The sequence below is a fragment of the Pyxicephalus adspersus genome, chromosome 11 (genome assembly GCF_032062135.1).
Source record: "Pyxicephalus adspersus chromosome 11, UCB_Pads_2.0, whole genome shotgun sequence".
In the NCBI taxonomy this organism is placed as follows: Eukaryota; Metazoa; Chordata; class Amphibia; order Anura; family Pyxicephalidae; genus Pyxicephalus; species Pyxicephalus adspersus.
The window spans coordinates 8,099,628-8,119,090 of NC_092868.1; the positions used below are offsets into that span (position 1 = coordinate 8,099,628).

General features: G+C 40.0%; 2 protein-coding genes across 7 annotated transcripts in view; both read left to right on the plus strand.

Moving 5' to 3' along the window:
- Positions 1–2,563: 2,563 nt before the first annotated feature.
- On the plus strand, positions 2,564–11,390 carry LOC140340965 (interferon-inducible GTPase 5-like). Of its 3 annotated transcripts, none has more exons than XM_072426445.1 (2): positions 2,564–2,670; positions 10,113–11,390. In XM_072426445.1, exon 2 carries the CDS (start codon positions 10,126–10,128, stop codon positions 11,326–11,328), a length of 1,203 nt encoding a protein of 400 aa, XP_072282546.1. In that variant the 5' UTR covers positions 2,564–2,670; positions 10,113–10,125; the 3' UTR covers positions 11,329–11,390. The 3 variants fall into 3 exon arrangements, with proteins under 3 accessions (XP_072282546.1, XP_072282544.1, XP_072282543.1); XM_072426443.1 differs by lacking the exon at positions 2,564–2,670 and adding an exon at positions 7,471–7,562; XM_072426442.1 differs by lacking the exon at positions 2,564–2,670 and adding an exon at positions 7,697–7,846.
- A 3,911-nt stretch (positions 11,391–15,301) lies between these two features.
- The window catches only part of LOC140340502 (interferon-gamma-inducible GTPase 10-like), an 18,216-nt gene continuing 14,054 nt past the window's right edge, over positions 15,302–19,463 (plus strand). For 2 of the 4 annotated variants that reach the window (XM_072425755.1, XM_072425758.1), the window contains exons 1-2: positions 16,876–16,925; positions 18,665–18,897. In XM_072425755.1, the coding sequence (XP_072281856.1) occupies positions 16,920–16,925; positions 18,665–18,897 (239 nt within the window). In that variant the 5' untranslated portion in view covers positions 16,876–16,919. The other 2 variants (XM_072425756.1, XM_072425757.1) reach the window with 2 other exon arrangements.

Below are 19,463 nucleotides of genomic sequence, written 5' to 3' on the forward strand. Positions count from 1 at the left end.
AGAGTGCTAACCACTGAGCCACCGTGCACAGAGCAATGGCATTTTTAAAGCTCCACCTATGACGCCGGTAATCTACAGATGGAGGAATAGGGATAGACACCCATCGGGCTTGTTTGCACCCTGTGCGTTTTGTGATTTGCAAAAAACAGTCGCACTCTGACGATGCAATGCAATACGATGGAATGAGAGTGCTTGTCACATCAGTCAGATGTGGGAAGGTTCTGTGGGTTATGTCATCATGTACAATGCAGGAGCAGCAGTCCTGTACTGTGAGAACACTGAGGACCCAAACAAAACTGGGGGGGAGGGAGAGAAGAAGAAGAGAGAGAAAGTAGATTTCTTTAAAATAATTTGCTTAACCTCCTGAGCGGTCACCTGGAGTGTGGCTCTGGGTAAAAAAAACCTGCTGAAAGCGGTAACCCCGAGCCATACTCAGGGTAGCTAAAAAAAATAAAGAATTACCTAGTCCCATCATGATCCTCCAGTGTCCTGCCATCCTCTGCCAGGGTCCTCTTCCTTCGATCAGTCCCCTGGCCAGTGTTCTGACATTCCCCAGGAGTTCCCGGTGACGACAGGAGCGTGGCGGGAAATTCAAAATATTTTGTATTGGATTCACTATAAAATAACTGTATTGAATCCAATACAAAGTATTCTATAAATATATAAATACTAAGCTATATTGTGCTTATAAACCAATGTTCACAATTTTAAATAATAGAAGTTATTACATATAACTATATAAATATATACATATATATATATACATATATATTATACATATATACATATATATATACTATACATATAAGTTTACATATATTATACATATATACATATATATATACTATACATATAAGTTTACATATATTATACATATATACATATATATATACTATACATATAAGTTTACATATAGTTGGACCTGATGGTTGAGAAATCCAAGATGCAAACTCACTGGCCTATGTAAAGATGTATAGAATAAGTATTTTAAAATATATTAAACTTCCATTTCTTCCCTTTTTCTTTCCTTCTTTGCTTTAACCTTTTTTTTCCAATGTAATATTCTTTCTTTGTTAATTTTTTGGTTTTTTTTCTTTAAATATCCTCATTTTGATATTTGTTTATGATAAGTATGATATATATCAACCAATAGAACAATGATTAATGTTTCATTATAGATATTATACTTGTTGTTGTTACAATATTGTTTATTATGAAAAATTTAAGAAACACTTGTGAAACAGAAAAAATAATATTAATTTGCTATTAGTTGGCCAATGTCTTCAATCCTAAACCAAATCCATTCCAGGTTTGGTGGATCACCCAGGTTCTGATCACCCAGGTATGATAGTCTATCTTCTCCTGTCTTCATAAATCAGGCCCATATGAAGGGGGAGAAAAATGGGGGAATGTAGAGGAGAATGAGGAAGGCAGCGGAGAAGGGAGGCAGAAAGAAGGGGAAAGAGAAGAGAGAAACCATGGGGAGAAGGAGGAGAGAAAAGAGGGGTTAGAGGGAGGATGGGGAAAAGGGACAGAAAAATGGGGGAAGAGAAGAAAGGGAGAGAAGAGAGAGACATAAAGAAGAAGGGGGAGAGAAGAGAAGGGGCATTGAGGAGAGAGAGTATAATGGTGGGGGAGTGTATTATATTGGGGGAGGAAAGAAGAGGGGGGCAGAGGGAAAGGAACTGGATCAACAGAAAGAAGGGGGAAGAGAAAGTTATGATAGAAAGAGAAAGGAGAGGGGGAGATGAATTGGGGGGGGGGGGGCGTAGAAACACACAGTAATGTGCAGTGTTTTGAGATTTGAGGAATCAATTACTAACTGGATCGGTATGCAGAAAATAGCATGTCATTGTGATATTGTGGAAAATATTAGGTCCTGATTTTTCCTTAAAATAAAGCAAATGGTCTTCCTTTAAAATTTTTTCGTTGGAAATTCTCTCTAACAGACCAGGGTCATAGATTTCCCCGGATATTCCTTTATCTGACAAGCACCATCATTCCAGACCCGTAGTTTATGACACCCATTGTAAAAGTTGGATTTTCATGTCTCCGGGTGTCATAAAACTCAGACAAGGCAGCAGAGTGGCCCTGATTGAACTCTGAGATGTATTCTGAAACATTTTTATGAATAATCTATGTATTTCCAATATACCATTCTTTGAGTATACCATGATTTGGAGTTGGATCGTTGGGGTGAGCATTTGGAGACAAGGACTGGTCTCCTAGGCCTCAGGAAAGCCTGGAAACCATAGTTAGCCTGTCCTGGTGAACCATAAGTCCCAGACATGCCTAGTTTGGTCTCTGTGAAGGCCTTATTTTGTGGTGATTAATAATCTGGGGGTTGGCCGTTCATAAAACCTGTACTTAAATGAATAATAAAGGCTAGAACAAGGGCATTTTGGGAAGTGTCCACCAAGCATCATACTCCATGTGGACACAGCCCATCAGACAGCCCCCACCCTGCTGTCATTGGATTGTATTAGTCCCATCTTTGTGGTTGGTAAGAAAAAGCCATGTAAGTCTAGCAAAGGAAGGTCATACTGATTCCATCTTGTTGCTAAGGACAACGGCACTGACACATTGAGCAGTGCAGGGAGCCCGGTGACTCTGATGGATAACTTGGACTTTACATAGCAACACAGAGCACGGCCAAGCAACTCTACCTAAGTATTATTTAATAGTTTTCCCTTTTATTTTATGCTGTTGCTATAGTTGTGTTATTGTTCTTAGATTATTGTATGTTTTTACTTATTGAACACTATACAGATGTAAGCTGAATCTCTGAATGCTATAAGTAGAAATAGTGTAATTTAATAACCGGAGATGCTACGGTAACACTACACTACGGTGCGTGCTTCCATCTAAGCACGTGGTGGCAGTCTACCTGTGATGGCGTGTGTGGCCCCGTGATGGCTCCTCTTCACTCTGCTGGTACATGGACTGTTGCTGAGCGTGCTGGAAAGTCTATGCGCAGGGGTACGGGGTGAGAGGGCGTTCGTCACAGTCATTGCTCTGACGTTCATATGTCCATGATGACAAAAACAGGACATGTCTGAATAATGAGCTTACAGATATCTGATCTTAGCCTTTGTGACAACACAGGAGAGCATTTAGGAGACAGGAATACCGAGTTGTCAGCCTATAACAGGAAATGCTGTTTGAGGAAGGATCACTAAGTTTTATTTATTAAAAGCTACAGATTGATGTCAGAGAAGGATCAGACCTGACGCATTGCTTTTGGAGCGTACAGCGTGTGATTGGCTTATGACCTTCTCCATGAGACTCCTTATATGAATCTCCTGGTTCAGCTCCAGCACTGGATGATGTGAGTAAGTATTTTTGGAGGCCGATATTACTGGAGACTTCTCGCTTCCTTCAGGGGTGTTGAATGTCAAAGTTGGCACACAGCTAATGAGATAGGAGGGGGCCCCTAGGTGCTCCCCCACCCCTACATGTAGAGGGCCCCTTCACCCTTTATTATAGGAGCATTGGCAGGCTGCCTCTGCTGCTACGTCTGCCCGCTAAATGTGCAGGAGGGGAGAGGTGTCATGGTGGAAATGATTCCCTCTCCAGTGTAAAGAGAGACATGGGGTGACCCTAGGATACAGAGACAACTGGTCGTATGGGGGAGGAGCAGAAGGTTAACCATCATGTGATAAGGAACTGAATTATTGCAGCATAAATTAAAGAGAACCTGTCACAAAATGAAGAAATTGCAGGTATAAGGAATCTCTCACATGGAGTTTGCAAGTTCTTTCCCATTGGTTTTCTCCTCTTCCCAAAAGCATGACAGTATAATAATTGTATTCCCTGAAATTTGCCTTGAGCTATGCTAAGGGCATGACCATGGCAGGGACTTTCAAGGTCATCTGGAGGAAAATTAGGCCAAGTTCAGGTAAGTGGATAGAACAGACAGATCCTAGTACCAGTTGGCACCTCACAAGCCAACCTGGCTTCACTGTTGGATGCCTCTACCACCTACTGATGAAATATCATACTGCATGTAACATTGTTTCTAAAATGTTCAAACCAATATTTTTTTTTTCATATACTCCCCCCCGAAAATCTTTACTTTTGTCTATTGATAAATAGCCTAAGGCCATGAATAGGTTGAGAACAGGTATTCCTTGGAGATGGTCCATTTTGATGTGGACACACCAAGCCCAACAAAGATCCAATGGCAAATGACGACCTGTGGTATCCCCTCCATTGACTTTTCTGGAGAGACATCTGTCAACCAATTGATGGCCCAAGACCATAAATAAATGAAGAACAGGTATCACTTGATGTTGGCCCATAGCTCCGTAAGGGTTCAGAGACCCCAACACTGCTCAAATAACCATCTAAAAACCTCTAGTGTCAACCCATGCAAGTTTTTATGACAATGCCTGTTCACCAATTCATAGTCTAAGATCATAAATATTTTGAGGGCATGTGATCCTTGGGGGCGGCTCATTCCTCCATGAAGATGCAAGAAATCTTTGAAGAAATCCATTCCAGGTTTGCTGGATCAACCAGCTTCACCGTTGAAAGTGTATCCTCTCCAGCCTTAAAGAGCTTTAATAAATCAATAATAAATAAGTATGTGTCACTTATCCACTTCTCTAAGTAGAAGCCTTTTGAAAGTTTAGTAGCCTAAATGTTTGTGTAAATTTAGGGCAATTATGCCTTGGAGGTAGCCTATTCCTCCATAAAGGTTAAGGGACACATCAAAAACCCAACACAGCTGAAATTATCATTTAAAGAACTCTGGTGTCAACCCATGTATGTCTTTAGGAAGACATCTGTACACAAATTGATAGCCTACGACCATAAATTAATTGAGGGCAGGTGGTCACTGGAGGTGGCTCATTCCTCCATAAAGAACAAATCAGAAGCCCAGCAAAGCTTGTGACCTGTGATATCACCTCATTGACTTTTCTAGAAAGATGCTGTCTACCAACTTATGGCCCAAGACCATGTAAAAAATTAAGAGCAGGTATTCCTTAGAGGTGGGCCACTCCTCAACCCAGGTGCAAGGACACATGAGAATTATATCAGCCCCATTGGCTTTACTTGAGGGACTCTCTTCTGATGTGTGCCAAGATCAGAAGTCCCACTTGGCTCTAATGGTGGATAAAGGCCTTTGGTATCACCTTATCCTCTTCTCTGAGTAGACACCTTTTTATTAATTAGTAGCCTAAGTCCATGTATAAATTTAGACAAGGTATGTCTTAGAGGTATCCCATTCCTCCATAAATGTTTAGGAACATACAAGAGGCCCAAAGCAGCTAAAATGACAGAAAAAGACCCCTAGTGTGACCTCATCTACTTCTTTGGGTAAACACCAGTCCACTTCTCCATAAAGGTGAATGAACACATCTCAAATGACCATCTAAAGACTGGTGTCAACCCACGCATGTGTCTAGGAAGATATCTGTTCTCCAATTAATAGACCATGGCCATGAATAAAGAGGGCATGTGTTAGTGGAGGTGGCCTATTCCTCTATAAATATTCAGGAACCCAAACATAGCCCAAATGGCCCTTTGGTGTTACCCTAACCACTTATCTAGGTCGACACTTTTTCCTTGATTCATAGATTCTAAATAAATAGGAGAAAGGTATTCTTTGGAGGTAGCCCATTCCTCCCTAAAGGTGCAAGGACACATTAGAGGCCCAACACAGTTCAAATGGCATCTGATTTCACACCCATTAACTTTTCTAAAGAGACACCTGATCACCGAATAAATTGGGGTATTCCAGGTATTCCTTGGAGGCGGCTTATTCTACCATAAAGGAGCAGGAACACATCAAAAGCTCAGCACAGCTTAAATGGCATCTAACAACCTCTCATGTCACCCTTTTCACTTTTCTATGAAAGCATCTACATAGGTTAGTAACTGAAATTGGGGGTGAACCTACATTAATTGACCTAAATGCTTTTTGCCAGCCAGAATATTGAAGTTGAGGGGATCAATATGACACCCAAAAAAACAGCACAAGATGACAGCCCCTTTTTTATCTTCTGATAGGCACTCATTACCATTAATATTGGCAAAACTTGAACAATTGTGCAAATCAATAGAATCTTCCAGCACGCCATTGTGTTGAATCTAAACGTTTATACATTCTAACCATGAATGTCCCATGTATCATACATTTTAGTCTAAGAAACATACCATTGAAACTGTCTTGTTATATCTGTTTGATAAATGCAAGAAAAAAAGAATCATGAATGGCCTCTTCTTCTCTCCCTGTGCTGTTATCGCATTGTTTTCTGAAGACTGCAGAACTTTATGACATGCAGAAAAGGAGCCAAGGAGCGTACCACTGCAGTCTTATCTTGATTCTGTTGTCCTGATACAGAAGGGCAAGTAAGTTTTGTCACCATAAGGCAAGGTGTGTATTACTGGAAGAAAACAAATTCAGCCTAAACCATAGGTTCCCAACAGGGGCCCCCGATGTGACGGCTCAATAGTGCTCTGTAATCAGTGGAATTACCCCAATGTATAAACCTTCATATCTCCCACACCGATTGTTGTACAAACGTGACATTTTCAGGGTACATAGGGGACCCCGAGAGCTGATACTTAACTTAAATTCAGCCCCAAAACATAGGATGTTGCCAGAGACGGTCTCAATAAAGTGCAAATCTTACTGCGTATGTGTGAGATCTCCATCTTTCTTTTTTCAATGACAGAAAAGTCCCTTCTGGCATGCCCGTTCTCAGAACCCAAACCTTCTGGAATTCGGGACCTGTGTATTTCAAGAGGCTCTGCACTCTCATTTAGTCTTTAGGGGCTTTGCCTTTTTGTTTTTTAATAGGCATTTAATAAAAAAACAAACAAACAAAGGGTTATTCATCCTTCTTTATAAAGAAAATTTTGGGGACCCCAAATTGAATTTGCATATTAGAGACCCCAGGAGCCACTTCCAGGGTACTGCCATCTGTCTGTGCCCTGTGGTGCCTCAAATATATTTGCCCACTAACCAAACTTTAGGGGTGCATTCAAACTGGCAGTGAGGTTGTGGTGCAGTTACCCCGGTTCACTGCCGCTTGGAGTCAAATCTGCAGACACTGCTGTGCAAGGGACTGGGGGTGCCTGTTATACATAGCTGGACACTTACCACCAAGGTCATCCCACTTATAATAATATATTTATTTGTTTTAATATTTCTTTTTCAATTATAATTTGAGTAATACACTAATATTGTTAATATCGTCTAATAAAATAATTTAAAAATTCTGTCTTTGTTTTTCAATATTTAGTACCGGTATAGTATTGTTCACCCAAGGGGGCTATTAACTATCACCATTTTGTTTTCAGTTTTAGATACGCTTTAAAATAATTTCCTCCTTTGATCTTAGCTAGAGCAGACAGGATACACTGCAAGGGTTAAGAAAGTCTTGTGGCCCTCCCAGCACAGAAATGAATCTCACTGGCTGGCAGCAATAAAAAGATTACAAATTCTAGTTGCAGTTTCGATTCATCAGAAGAGAAAGTGGATTTGTATTTTACAAAGAACAATCAGGAGAGAAGCCTAAAAAACCTCAACAACAGGACACAACAGATGAAAGGTAACAATTGCCGGAACCTTCCAGAATGATTTCGGTGTTTTATATATAATGTGATGATTTAGTAGCTTCTCTGTAGAGCGAGCTGGATAAATAGATTTTATTTTAAATGTACCTAAATGTATTGGGTTATGGTGACCTAGGTTAAAACCTGGGTTTTATGAAGCATTTCTTCAACACACCATGGCAGTATATGTGTTGTGATGGAGTCAAGTACAAACAATACAAAGAACAGACTCCGATGGCAAGGGGATCATGGAAGACACAGAAAGCTGCAGGAGGCACAGGTAAAATGGGTGTCACAGGGGAACGCAGGAGACACAGGATGCACGTGTGTCACCGCCAGCACAGGGAGGGGAACACTGGAACAGCCCAAGGAAACAGACCAAGAAACAGACTGGGCAACCAGGGCTAAAAGAGAAGCTGGACTGGGAAAGGACTCAATTAACCAACATGTCCATAGGAATTGCTCAGCAGAGCTAGGGGGCTTAGCAATAGTAGAGACATGTTGCACAAACACTGAGCACTGTGTTGGAGCCAGCTAAATAGTCAAGGGTGATTAGGAGGCTATCTTTTGATTGACCGGTGGTAAGGGCAATGCTTGTTAAACCTAGAACAGCAGGCGTACCCTGGATCAGAACTACCCGCATGTGTAGGGGAGAGGTGCCAGTGCTTTAGCAAGGAGGAGTTAAGTGTTACACTTAAACTTTTGACTTCCTTCTGAAAATGCTAACCTCTTGACTACCTTTGGTTCATGACCCTGAACAAGCATGAAATACCAAGTGAGGAGAATAACTGTATCATAGATTCCATCTTGTTCATAGCCTCCATTTTGAAGCAACATATCAAGAAATCTGAATTGTTGGGGGGAGTGAATATCCTGTACATTTGGTTGAGTTTAAATGTGTTAATAGGAACAAAGGGAATGGTCACTGCAGAGGTGTGAAGAGATTCCCATGATATCAGGGCCGTAAATTGTTTGGGGCCCTCATTCACTCTTTTACTTTTCTGTACCACCTACTTTAGTTTGTATAAATTACACCATCTTTTCTGAATAAATCAGAACTGCAACTCTATAGATATACTGGTGTCTGTTCTCTAACCATCGTAATATTAACCTAACGGCTGATGTTTCTTAACCTCCCGAGTGGTAAGCCTGAGTGTGCCTCGGGGTAAAAATGAAACAGCTGAAAGCGGTAACCCCGAGCCACACTAGGGGTAGTTAAAAAAAATAAAAAATACAGCTTTACCTGGTCCTCCAGTGTCCTGCCATCCTCAGGCCTCATACTCTCCGTCGATCTGTCCCCTAGTGAGTACGCTGATGTTCCCCGGGGGTTCCTGTCGGTGTGTGTGGCCGTCGCTAGGGGCACTAAATAACTGTATTGTATGCAGTGGATTTATATGTCTATAAACAGTACATTGTCCTTCATGAAATTTTATTTTACTGTAAAATAGAGTAGTATGGGTATAATAAAGTTTGAAACACAAAATCATGTCAAAGTTTAGTATTAAATATATTATTAAATATTTTTTTTTAATTTCATTTATTTATTTGACATGATTTTTGTTTTAAGCTTTTATTATACTCATACTATTATATTATACTGTAAAATACATTTTCATGAAAGACAGTGGCCCTGATTTATTAAAGCTCTCCAAGGCTGGAGAGAATACACTTTGACAAGTGAAGCTGGGTGATCCAGCAAACCTGGAATGGATCTGGTCCAGGATTTAAAACATTTGCTAGCAAATAGTAAATGTTTTTAGGAAATCTATACCAGGTTTTCTGGATTACCCAGCTTCACTGAAGAAAGTGTATTCTCTCCAGCCTTGGAGAGCTTTAGTAAATCAGGGCCAATGTACTGTTGTTAGATATAAATCCAGACCGCCCAGGAGGGTAAAGAAATAGATACAATTTTCCTTGAACCAAGCATGGTCAAATCTTACAAAGCTTTACATACTTGTTGTGGGTGGGTGACTCAAAAAGTAATGAAGACATTGTACCATAATAATATTATATTAATACAGGAATTTGCAATGGCTTCCTTTATACTTGCTAAGTACATCTCCAGCCTATATTTTTTATTTTGTTTGAGATAGTGAAAGGGATGTGTAAGGGCTTTGTGAAGATCATTGTGCCAAGTACATAGCGAGGTGGAATGAAGAGTCAATGGAGTATTATAGATACCTGCCTAATGTATCATAGATTTCCAACATGTTAACAAGGGTCATTTACTCATTTACAGAAGCAAAATTGGATTTGTTTATCTTCCTATCCATTTCTGTGATTTACACAACTCAGCCTTGTCTAAGGCCCCGAACTATATTGGCAGTGAATTACTCATATTTTGGTGGTGCTGCTTTGGCTTGCATTCTCAATAGACATGTGGGGCACAAAACTATAGAAAATTTTGTAAATATATTATCAAGCTACACCTAACCACTATTGTTCTTGTATAGACCCCATCTTGTCAGTCTCTGGCTCCATCCCCTGACCTCTACATTACCGCTGTCTCCTGCAATCCTTAATATAATTTTTTTATTTTTCTACAGGAAACCCTCTAAAATGGATTATTTAGAACCATGTGAAATTATCTCAGATGAAGAAGTTGAAGAAATTAGGACAGCTTTAGAAGAAGGTGACCTGTGTACAGCAACTGAAAAACTCAGTAAGTCTCTTCATGATATTGAAAATGCTCCATTAAACATTGCAGTAACAGGAATGACGGGATCTGGAAAGTCTACATTTGTCAATGTAATCCGTGGCCTGGATGATGATGATGGAGAAGGCGCTGCTAAAACAGGAGTCACAGAGACCACTATGGAAGCAAAAGCTTACCAACATCCAGAGTACAAGAATGTGATAATTTGGGATCTACCTGGAATTGGATCTCCAAATTTCAATCCAAGCAATTACCTTACAGATGTTAAATTTGATCAATATGACTTCTTTATAATCATGTCATCAGAACGCTTCCGACATAATGATATTTTGTTGGCTAAAGAGATCAAGTCCATGGGAAAGAAGTTTTACTTTGTACGAAATAAAATAGACTCAGACCTGCATGCTTGCCAACAACGGAAAAAGTCATACAACGAAGAGAATATATTGAAAGAGATTCGGGATAATTGCATTGAAAACTTACATAACGGAGGAATTCAAGATTCAAAGGTGTTTCTACTCTCCTGTCTGGACCTCAAAAAATATGACTTCAACCAAATGCAAGAGACCCTTGAACAGGAACTTCCAAGCCAAAAGCGACATGTCTTCATGTTATCTTTGCCCAATATTTCTCTCCCAATTCTAGAAAAGAAAAGAGAAGCCTTTAGAAAGCAAATCTGGAAGTGGGCAACTCTCTCTTGCGGTGTAGCAGCAATCCCTATTCCAGGGCTGTCAGTGGCTTGCGATGTTGGAATCTTGGTGGCGCAAATGATAAAATATCGAAATGCGTTTGGCTTAGATCAAAATTCTCTTGAAAAGTTGGCCAACAAATTTGATAAAGATGTTAATGAGTTGAAGTCTGTGATCAAGTCACCAATAGTGGTAAAAGAGATCAACAAAGAGCTTGTCACCACTTTATTAACCAGAGGAGCAACCGGGGGACTCATGTTCGTTGAATATTTAGCTAGTAATATACCTGTGGCTGGTACAATAGTAGCAGGTGGCATCTCATTTGCTACAACATACTACATGCTTTATTCCTTCCTGAAAGAGCTTGCAAATGATGCAGAAAGAGTTCTTAAAAAGGCTTTAGATTCTCCTGTTTAGAAAAAAAATTGACAAATAAAATAACATAATCATGAATATTCATGTGAATGTTGCTTCATGTACACCTTCTAAAGAAATTGTTGATTACATATTGCAAACACTCACACACAATACTGATATCCATGCCATTCCATCTAAAAATATAACCAAAAGCATGTGGACACCCCTCCCTAAATACTATTAAAATACATTTTAGACAATTTTGTTTTCCCAGTCTCGGGGCAGCAGATTGTGGAAGGTTTTTTCTCTTCCATAATGACCTTCTGAGGATGAAACAAGCTCTATAAAAGGGTCTTCTTGATAAATAGGTTTAATGTGGAGGTACCCAAGCAGCCTGCAGAAAGCCCTGACTTCAGCCCCAATAAACATCTTTTTTGCAAGTTAGAATAAAGATTTCGAGGCAGGTCTTCTTGACCAACATCAGTTACCGACCTCGGAAATGTTTTTTGGCTGAATAAGCACACATTTCCAAAGACAACTGTTTTTGTTCACTGTTTACTACCTTTAAAAAAAAAAAAAAACAAAGGCTTAGTCATTATTAAGGTGCTGATTTATTATGTGAATGCAGGTAAGATCCCCATGCATGTTCTGGCGGTTTATACTGAAGAAGAAGAATAACACTCTTTCACTTTAGTATTTGGATCTCTGATCTAGGACAGCAGTTGCCAACCTTTCCAACCTCACGGACCACTAAATTCATCATTTTAAATCCTGTGGACCATTAATATGAATTTTTTCAAATGAAAAATACATTTGTAAAATAATGATATTCCTAATAGTGCCTGACGAGAACTGTGGCGGCTCTGATTCATTGATCAGCTAACAGTTAATTGAAGTATTACGATTGTTACTATTATCATTGCTTGCATTATTATTATTATTAGTTGCAGTATTATTATAAGCTGCATCATTAATTATTATAATTAGTTGTATAACTAAAGAAATGCAAAATAATAAATTAAATAATAATTTAATGGGATGAGAATCGGTATCCACGGAGCTAGGTTACTGTTGTAATGGTGGAAACAATACTGAAGCGTTCGGCTTGGTAACGGTTGCCTCATACAACTTAATACTACACTAACGTCATGCTGCGCTTCCCTTGTTTTTCTGTCTCTGGTAAAGTTTGTGAATTTATTAAAAAAAATTTTCTGACCACCAAAATTTTCTTGTGGACCATCAGTGGTCCATGGACTATTGGTTGGCGACCGCTGATCTAGAACTATTATGCTGATGATATATTTATTCTGATCTGAATATTCTGAGTCAGAGTAAATGGAAAGTACTGAAGTCAGTGTGGCCGTAAAAAAGCCAGGCAACTAATATCTATAGAAGGAGATATTGTCAGTAGTGGTAGTTCCCATGTCGCTGCCGTTATAAGATGCTAATTACCTCACCAGAGTGACTAGTAGTGGTCAATCTAAGTAATTTTCAAGCTGGATCGGAGCTATTCTGGCCTCAGATCAGAACTTGGTATTTGAGCTGTATATGAATACTCCATGCACAGGTAACAGCCCACTCCATTGTTTTTAAATGGAAAGACTGCTGAAATAATGATTTTTGGTCTGAAATCTTGATTTAATTTGAACACTGTTGTGTGGAGCCAGCTAAAAACATCCTTCCAAACATTTTTGCAATACATATAAAATACTACATTGACTAGTACGTCTTTAAGTAAAGGCAGGTCATATAGTACCCATATGTCTTGCTAAAAAAAATCTACTCTATATAATCAGTGAAAATAATGTCTTCCCCCTCACAGCTATCAAAGTTTGGGTTCTATTAAAAATCAATATAAACACCTGCAAAGGTAACTCTGACATATAAAACATATCAACGCCTGCATTATGTAACAAGTTTGCCCCTAGCCTAGCATAGTGATACTGATACCCACATACTGAAGATATCTGCTCCTGGCTATTAACTAAACCCAGTCGATACTCACTTATCCCCATTCCATCATGGGAACCACCATCTTCCCCCTTCTTTTCTTCTATATCCTGATCATCAGCCCTTGATTAACTGGACCGGGATGACGTAACTCATTCAGTCCCTGCACCAGTAAGTAAAGCTGCTCTAGAGGTGTGTCGGGGTGCTCTGAGGTGTGTTGGGGTGCTATCGGGTGTGTTGGGGTGCTCTAGAGGTGTGTTAGGGTGCTCTCAGGTGTGTTGGGGTGCTCAAAGACTGCAGTGAAGGCCTGGCAGAGCATTAAAAAGGAGGAAACCCGGCATCTGGTGATGTCCATGAGTTCAAGACTACAGGCTGTCATTGCCAGCAAAGGGTTTTCAACCAAGTATTAGAAATGAACATTTTATTTTTTATTTTTAATTTGTCTAATTACTTTTGATCCCCTGAAATGAAGTGATTCTGTAAAATAAGACTTTAGTTCCTCACTTTTTTATGCAATCTTTTTGTTCAACCCACTGAATTAAAGCTGAAAGTCTGCAGTTCTACTGCATCTGAGTTGTTTCATTTAAAATTAATTGTGGTAATGTACAGAACCAAAAGTAGAAAAAAGCTATCTTTCCAAATATTTATGGACCTAACTGTATAACTAGAGACCTTGGTGTCATCTTTTCTACTTCTCTAGGGGGATGTCTGTTCACCAAATGAAAGCCTAAGGCCCATGATTAAGGGTGACTTTTTATGTCATCCTTCGTTCCACCTTTTTCACTTTTCTAGTAAAACATCTACATAGGTTAGTAGGTGAGGATGGAGTGAACATATTCTTGATCTAAATTATTTTTTCTAGTTCATAGTCAAATTATTGAAGCCCGGGGGATCCACATGACAGCCAAGAAACTAGCACAAGATGGCAGCCCCCTTATTTCTCTTCTGATAAATACCCTTTAAATGTACTATTGGCAAAACTCTAACAATTTTGCAAATCAATTGCATCTCCCAGCACGCCATCCCACACTGATTAAAACGGTTGTACACCCTAACCATGAATACCTTGTATATCAGAAGTAAACTTACCTTGGCAGATCCATCAATCTCTCCAGAGGTTTCCTAGATCATATCCTGCATCATCCTGTTACCTTCCTCATCCTGGCTGGGCACCGCTACCTTCTTTGGCTTCTTCCACCTTCTGCCTACGTCACCTGATCTCGCACTGCGCGGGCGTTTGATAGGGTGATGTAGATGGGAAAAAATGATTGCCGATCTCAGTGCACATGCAGAAAACAATGGAACGAATAAACAGCGGCTCAGGGAGAAAGCAAAGGATGTTCAAGATTTCAGGGTCAAAAAAATGTTCTAAACCTTCTCCCCCCAAAAAGAAGGTAATTTTTACATTATATAGTTGTCTAGCCTTTTATGTAAGGTAAAAATTGCAGTTTAGGTCAGATTTAAACATACCACTGAAACCATTTTTTTTATACGTGCAATAGGATGCACGTATGTTGAATAGGAGAGAAGTGTATTTCTGTAGATCTGGGCAGCATGGTGGCTCAGAGGTGCCGTGCTGGGTCACAGGTTCGAATCTCAGCCAGGACACTGTCTGCATGGAGTTTGCTGGTTCTCTCAGTGTTTGTGTGGGCTTCCTCCGGGTAATCTGGTTTCCTCCCACATTCCAAAAGCATGCAGTTGGCTTCACCCGAAAAATTGACTTTAGAATGTAATAAAGACATGACTTTGGTAGGGACATTAGATTGCGAGACCCTTTAAGGGAAAACTAGTGACATGACTATGAACTTTGTACAGCGCTGCATAATATGATGGTGCTATATAAATAGTGTGCAATAATAATCCATCTTGCTTCTTTTACCCTGATAAAGGGGGGCAAGTAAGTGTTGTCACCCTATGTCAGGATGTGTGTTCCTGGAAGAAAACAGAAAACAGCCAACACATCACAAGAACTGATAAGCTTCAATCCATCCCCCTTTTGTTTTCACTTTTAGATCTGCATTAAAATCATTTCCTCCTTTGAGCACAAAGAATGTTGCTCTGTTTTAGCTAAAGCAGACAGGAAGCACTGAACTGGTTAAGAGAACCTTGGAGCTTGCCTACTGCAGAAATCAATCTCATTGGCTGCCAGCAGGGTAAAAAAAAAATCCAGATTCCTGGTTTAGTTTCAGTTTCCTTTCTTCACAAGAATAACTGAGCTAAATATATTTAAGAACAAGACAGCACAACCAGGACAGAACCTCGACAAAAATACACGTCAACTAAAAGGTAACCATTGGCCGGATTTCCCGGAATGATTTTGATATTTTATTTATAAATATACCGATTTAAAGTCTCCTTTGTACAACAAGCTGGATTGCTGTAATCTGAGTTTTATGGAGCATTACCGCACGAAAATACGACAGCTGTATATGTGAGTAACTTGTAATTTACATATACAGTGTCAGGCAAACATCTGGCACAAGGGGTGGGTTTTTTTTACAGTCTCTGCAACATCAAAATATGTTTAGAGAGATCATTTACATATATTACAATCAGGGCCAGATTTAGACTTTTTTCTCCCCTAGGCCAGGAGTTTATTTCCCCCTTTCCTTCAACCCCAGCAGCATAAAAGATACAAACCTAAAGCTATCATACAGTGCCAGTCTGTAAAATATTGCTCCCTGATCACCATTTCTGAACCAAACTACAGAAACTAAACATGCCATAAAATGCGTCTTGTCAGTTATAAGGTCTATCCTTCTTTGAACCCCGGTAACTTCTGCAATGCATTTTATGTAACGGATAGCCGAGGGGGACATGTTTTTATGACCACATCTTCAGATCCCTATATCTGAAGATATTCCTGAGAAACTCCGGTTCAAAGAAGGTAAGGGGCTAGCTTTCGGGGTTCCAGGAAGTGAAGCGAAAAGTTATGTGTAACAGCGTAGAGTTTTTTAAGTATTAATGATGCCATAATGAGGTTTTAGAATGAGTTAGCCACAAGTGTTCCCCACTTTCTTCAACTACCCGTTCCATGGACATTGGGGTTCGAGGAAAGCAGACAATTATGTGTGGAAGGGCAGCTTGTTTTGATGTGTGGAGTCTTTTATGTGCAAATAATGCCATAGTGATGAAACTTTAGGTAATGTTAGCGTACCCCACTTGCCTCTACATTTTTGGTTTCATTCATCTCCCCCTTTCAGAGAAATTGGGGTTTATAATAGGGAAGTGGAAAGGGTTGTGTAGTACGACAGTTATAGTTTTGTGACAAGTAGGTAAAAATTTAAGGGCCGCACCCCAGTTTTCCTTGCTATGTAAGTTGCTCCAGTGGTTGTTTTTTTTAATTTCGGGCTCTTAGACACACTTGCTTACTTTGGAACAGCGGCCACAATGTTCAGATATCTATAGGTTCTAAACTTATGTCCCCCCCATATCTTTAAAAGTTTTAAAAGTGGGTAGATGAAATTTGGTACCCTGAAAAGTTATTACAACATACTTTTTGGGAGATGAAGAGTTGTAAGACTGCAAAACATGACATGTAGCATTTCACTCACACAAAGCTATTAAACTGTGCTGCCGATTATGTCATTGTATACGCTCGGTTGTACACGTCCCCTGGAATTTTACACACCCATTTGTACACGCCCCTCGGGTGGATTCTTTTCACGGGCAGCTTGTTTTGATAGAACACCAGAACTGTAATGCAGGTGAGGAAAGGGAGAGGGGGGAATGTACAGTTTGCAGGGGGTCAGCATTGGGTCAGGGGAGCTGAACTACAACCCGGATCATAACACGTGCCCCCACAGGTACCCCAGATGATAACACGTTCCCCCACAGGTACCCCAGATCATAACACTGCCCCCACAGGTACCCCAGATCATAACACTGCCCCCACAGGTACCCCAGATCATAACACTGCCCCCACAGGTACCCCAGATCATATTACTGCCCCCACAGACACTCCAGATCATAACACATGCCTTCACAGGTACCCCAGATTATACCACTGCCCCCAAAGGTACCCCAGATCATAACACTGCCCCCACAGGTACCCCAGATCATAACACATGCCCCCACAGGCACTCCAGGACATAACACATGCCCCCACAGGTACCCCAAAACATAACACATGCCCCCACAGGCACCCCAGGACATAAAACATGCCCCCACAGGTACCCCAGATCATACCACTGCCCCCACAGGTACCCCAGATCATAACACTGCACCCACAGGTACCCCAGATCATAACATTTGCCCCCCACAGGCACCACAGGTCAGAACATGTGCCCCCACAGGTATCCTAGAACATAACACTGCCCCCATGGCCACCCCAGATCATACTACTGACCCCACAGGCACCCCAGATCGTAACACTGCACCAACAGACTTAAAGACTTTTTTTTTGGACAGGCAGTGTATATCTACTATATATGGTCCACAGTAATGGCTGGTGATAGGACTATATACATTGCATGTTACCCATGATTTAGTCTTATGTTTAGATGATATAGGCTACACATACACACATGAATCAGGTACAAGGAGAGACATGGTGGATGTAGCATTAAATTCAACCTCACACATTTATGTACATCTTCAATGCTAATTTAATAATTGATGTATATTATACAAATGTAAAACTAACCACTTTATATCTCAGAGCTTTCCTAGATCAGAAATTGTCACCTATCCAAGTCAAACTCTGAAGTTAAAGACAAGCCCTAACCAAACCCTTAGTCATACTTTCCTAGTAATTTCAGATAGAATGTTCTTGGATTCATAAACACTCTTATGGTTCTATTTAATTGTTGTTCTAAAGGTGAAATTTAAATTAATCAATTGTTCTAGATGCCTAGAATTAGTGATTTAGTGACAGGCATATACCTCGTGTAACCCAACAAATTCCGAATTCCTTACCGTACTGTAATGTAAATCTCCCTGTAAAGGCAAACTCTACCGAAACTGAAACACCGGACCTATAAACTCCAGATCCATTCACACTTGAACAGGGCACCATGAGCAATTTGTGTCTCAGGTACTGGTGATACTAATAATCTTTTTGGCTATCTGTAAGGGTAACATTCTTCCCATTGGCTAGCAAATGTAGGAGACATTCTTCTCAATGACCTCCACACTAATATACTGTGAGCTGCGGATATTGTATTTATAGAAGGCGTCCCTTAGGACTGGAAGAAAATTTCAAAGGTTCCCCATGATAAAAAGGTTGCGAAAGTCCGATCTAGAATTTGCAGGTTTTCTAGTATGTTTTGTTTCCTAATTGGTTGAACTCGATGGACTTGACAAACTAAGTAACTGCAAATTAAGGTATTTAGAAGGAGTATGTGTAAAGAAAATAAAAATACAAACAAAAAAAACTCTATGTCTATGTTGATATAGTTTATTGTGGCTATACTCTCCAATCACAGCCAATGTTTCTTTTTTCTAGGAGTCTTGTCCATTTAGGAAAATGCAGAGAGATTACACATTTAACACATTTTCTGATGAGGAAATAAGGGGGATTGCAGAAGCACTGCAGGAACGTGATGCTGTGTCCGAAACTGAGCTACGAGAGATCATAAATGCATTGCAAGAAAATACATTATGTGACACAGCTGAGAAAGTCACTGAAAATCCTGCAGTGAGCGTTGAAGTAAATGACATAAATGAGCCTAATACAAGGTATGTAATGAAAAAGGGGAAAAGTTTTATTTAAAAATTTTGGGCATTAGGGGGAAAGGAGGAACCAGGGAAGGCAACTGTATTGAAGTGTAATGAGAAGTAGGAGTGTGTCCCAAAACGGGGTTCTCTAGCTGTTCATGTTTGTTGTTGCCAAGCCAGGTATAGTATAATGAATGTAAGGAGAGCAGAAAGTGGCTTTTTATGTCAAGCTAATACTGTTATAACAAAAACATCTCTATTATGAGTATTCAAAAACAATTAGAATGTAAAATCATTGCAAAATGACGGTTACAGAAAGAACTGTATGTTTCATGGACAATGTTTGTTGAGCTTCTTACATCTAAATCATGAAGCCCAGCTATTAAGAGCCAATTAATCCTAATCAAATAATGGTAAGTCAGAGTCTCGTTTCTGACGCGTTTCGCATATTAGCTTCCTCAGGGGATATAGAGAGTCACATAGAGAGTGCCGGTGTTAAATTAAACACAATGGACATCAGTTTAACCACCTGGGCGTTACACTGATGTCTAGATTTCTGTTCCAAAAGCGTTACACTGTTTTTCATG

Excerpts from the sequence above, each read along its gene's own strand:
- LOC140340965 (XM_072426442.1), top strand. The coding sequence starts at position 7,815 with ATGGAAGACACAGAAAGCTGCAGGAGGCACAG. Across the intron at positions 7,847-10,112 it reads GAAAGCTGCAGGAGGCACAG|GAAACCCTCTAAAATGGATT; the intron begins GTAAAATGGGTG and ends ATTTTTCTACAG.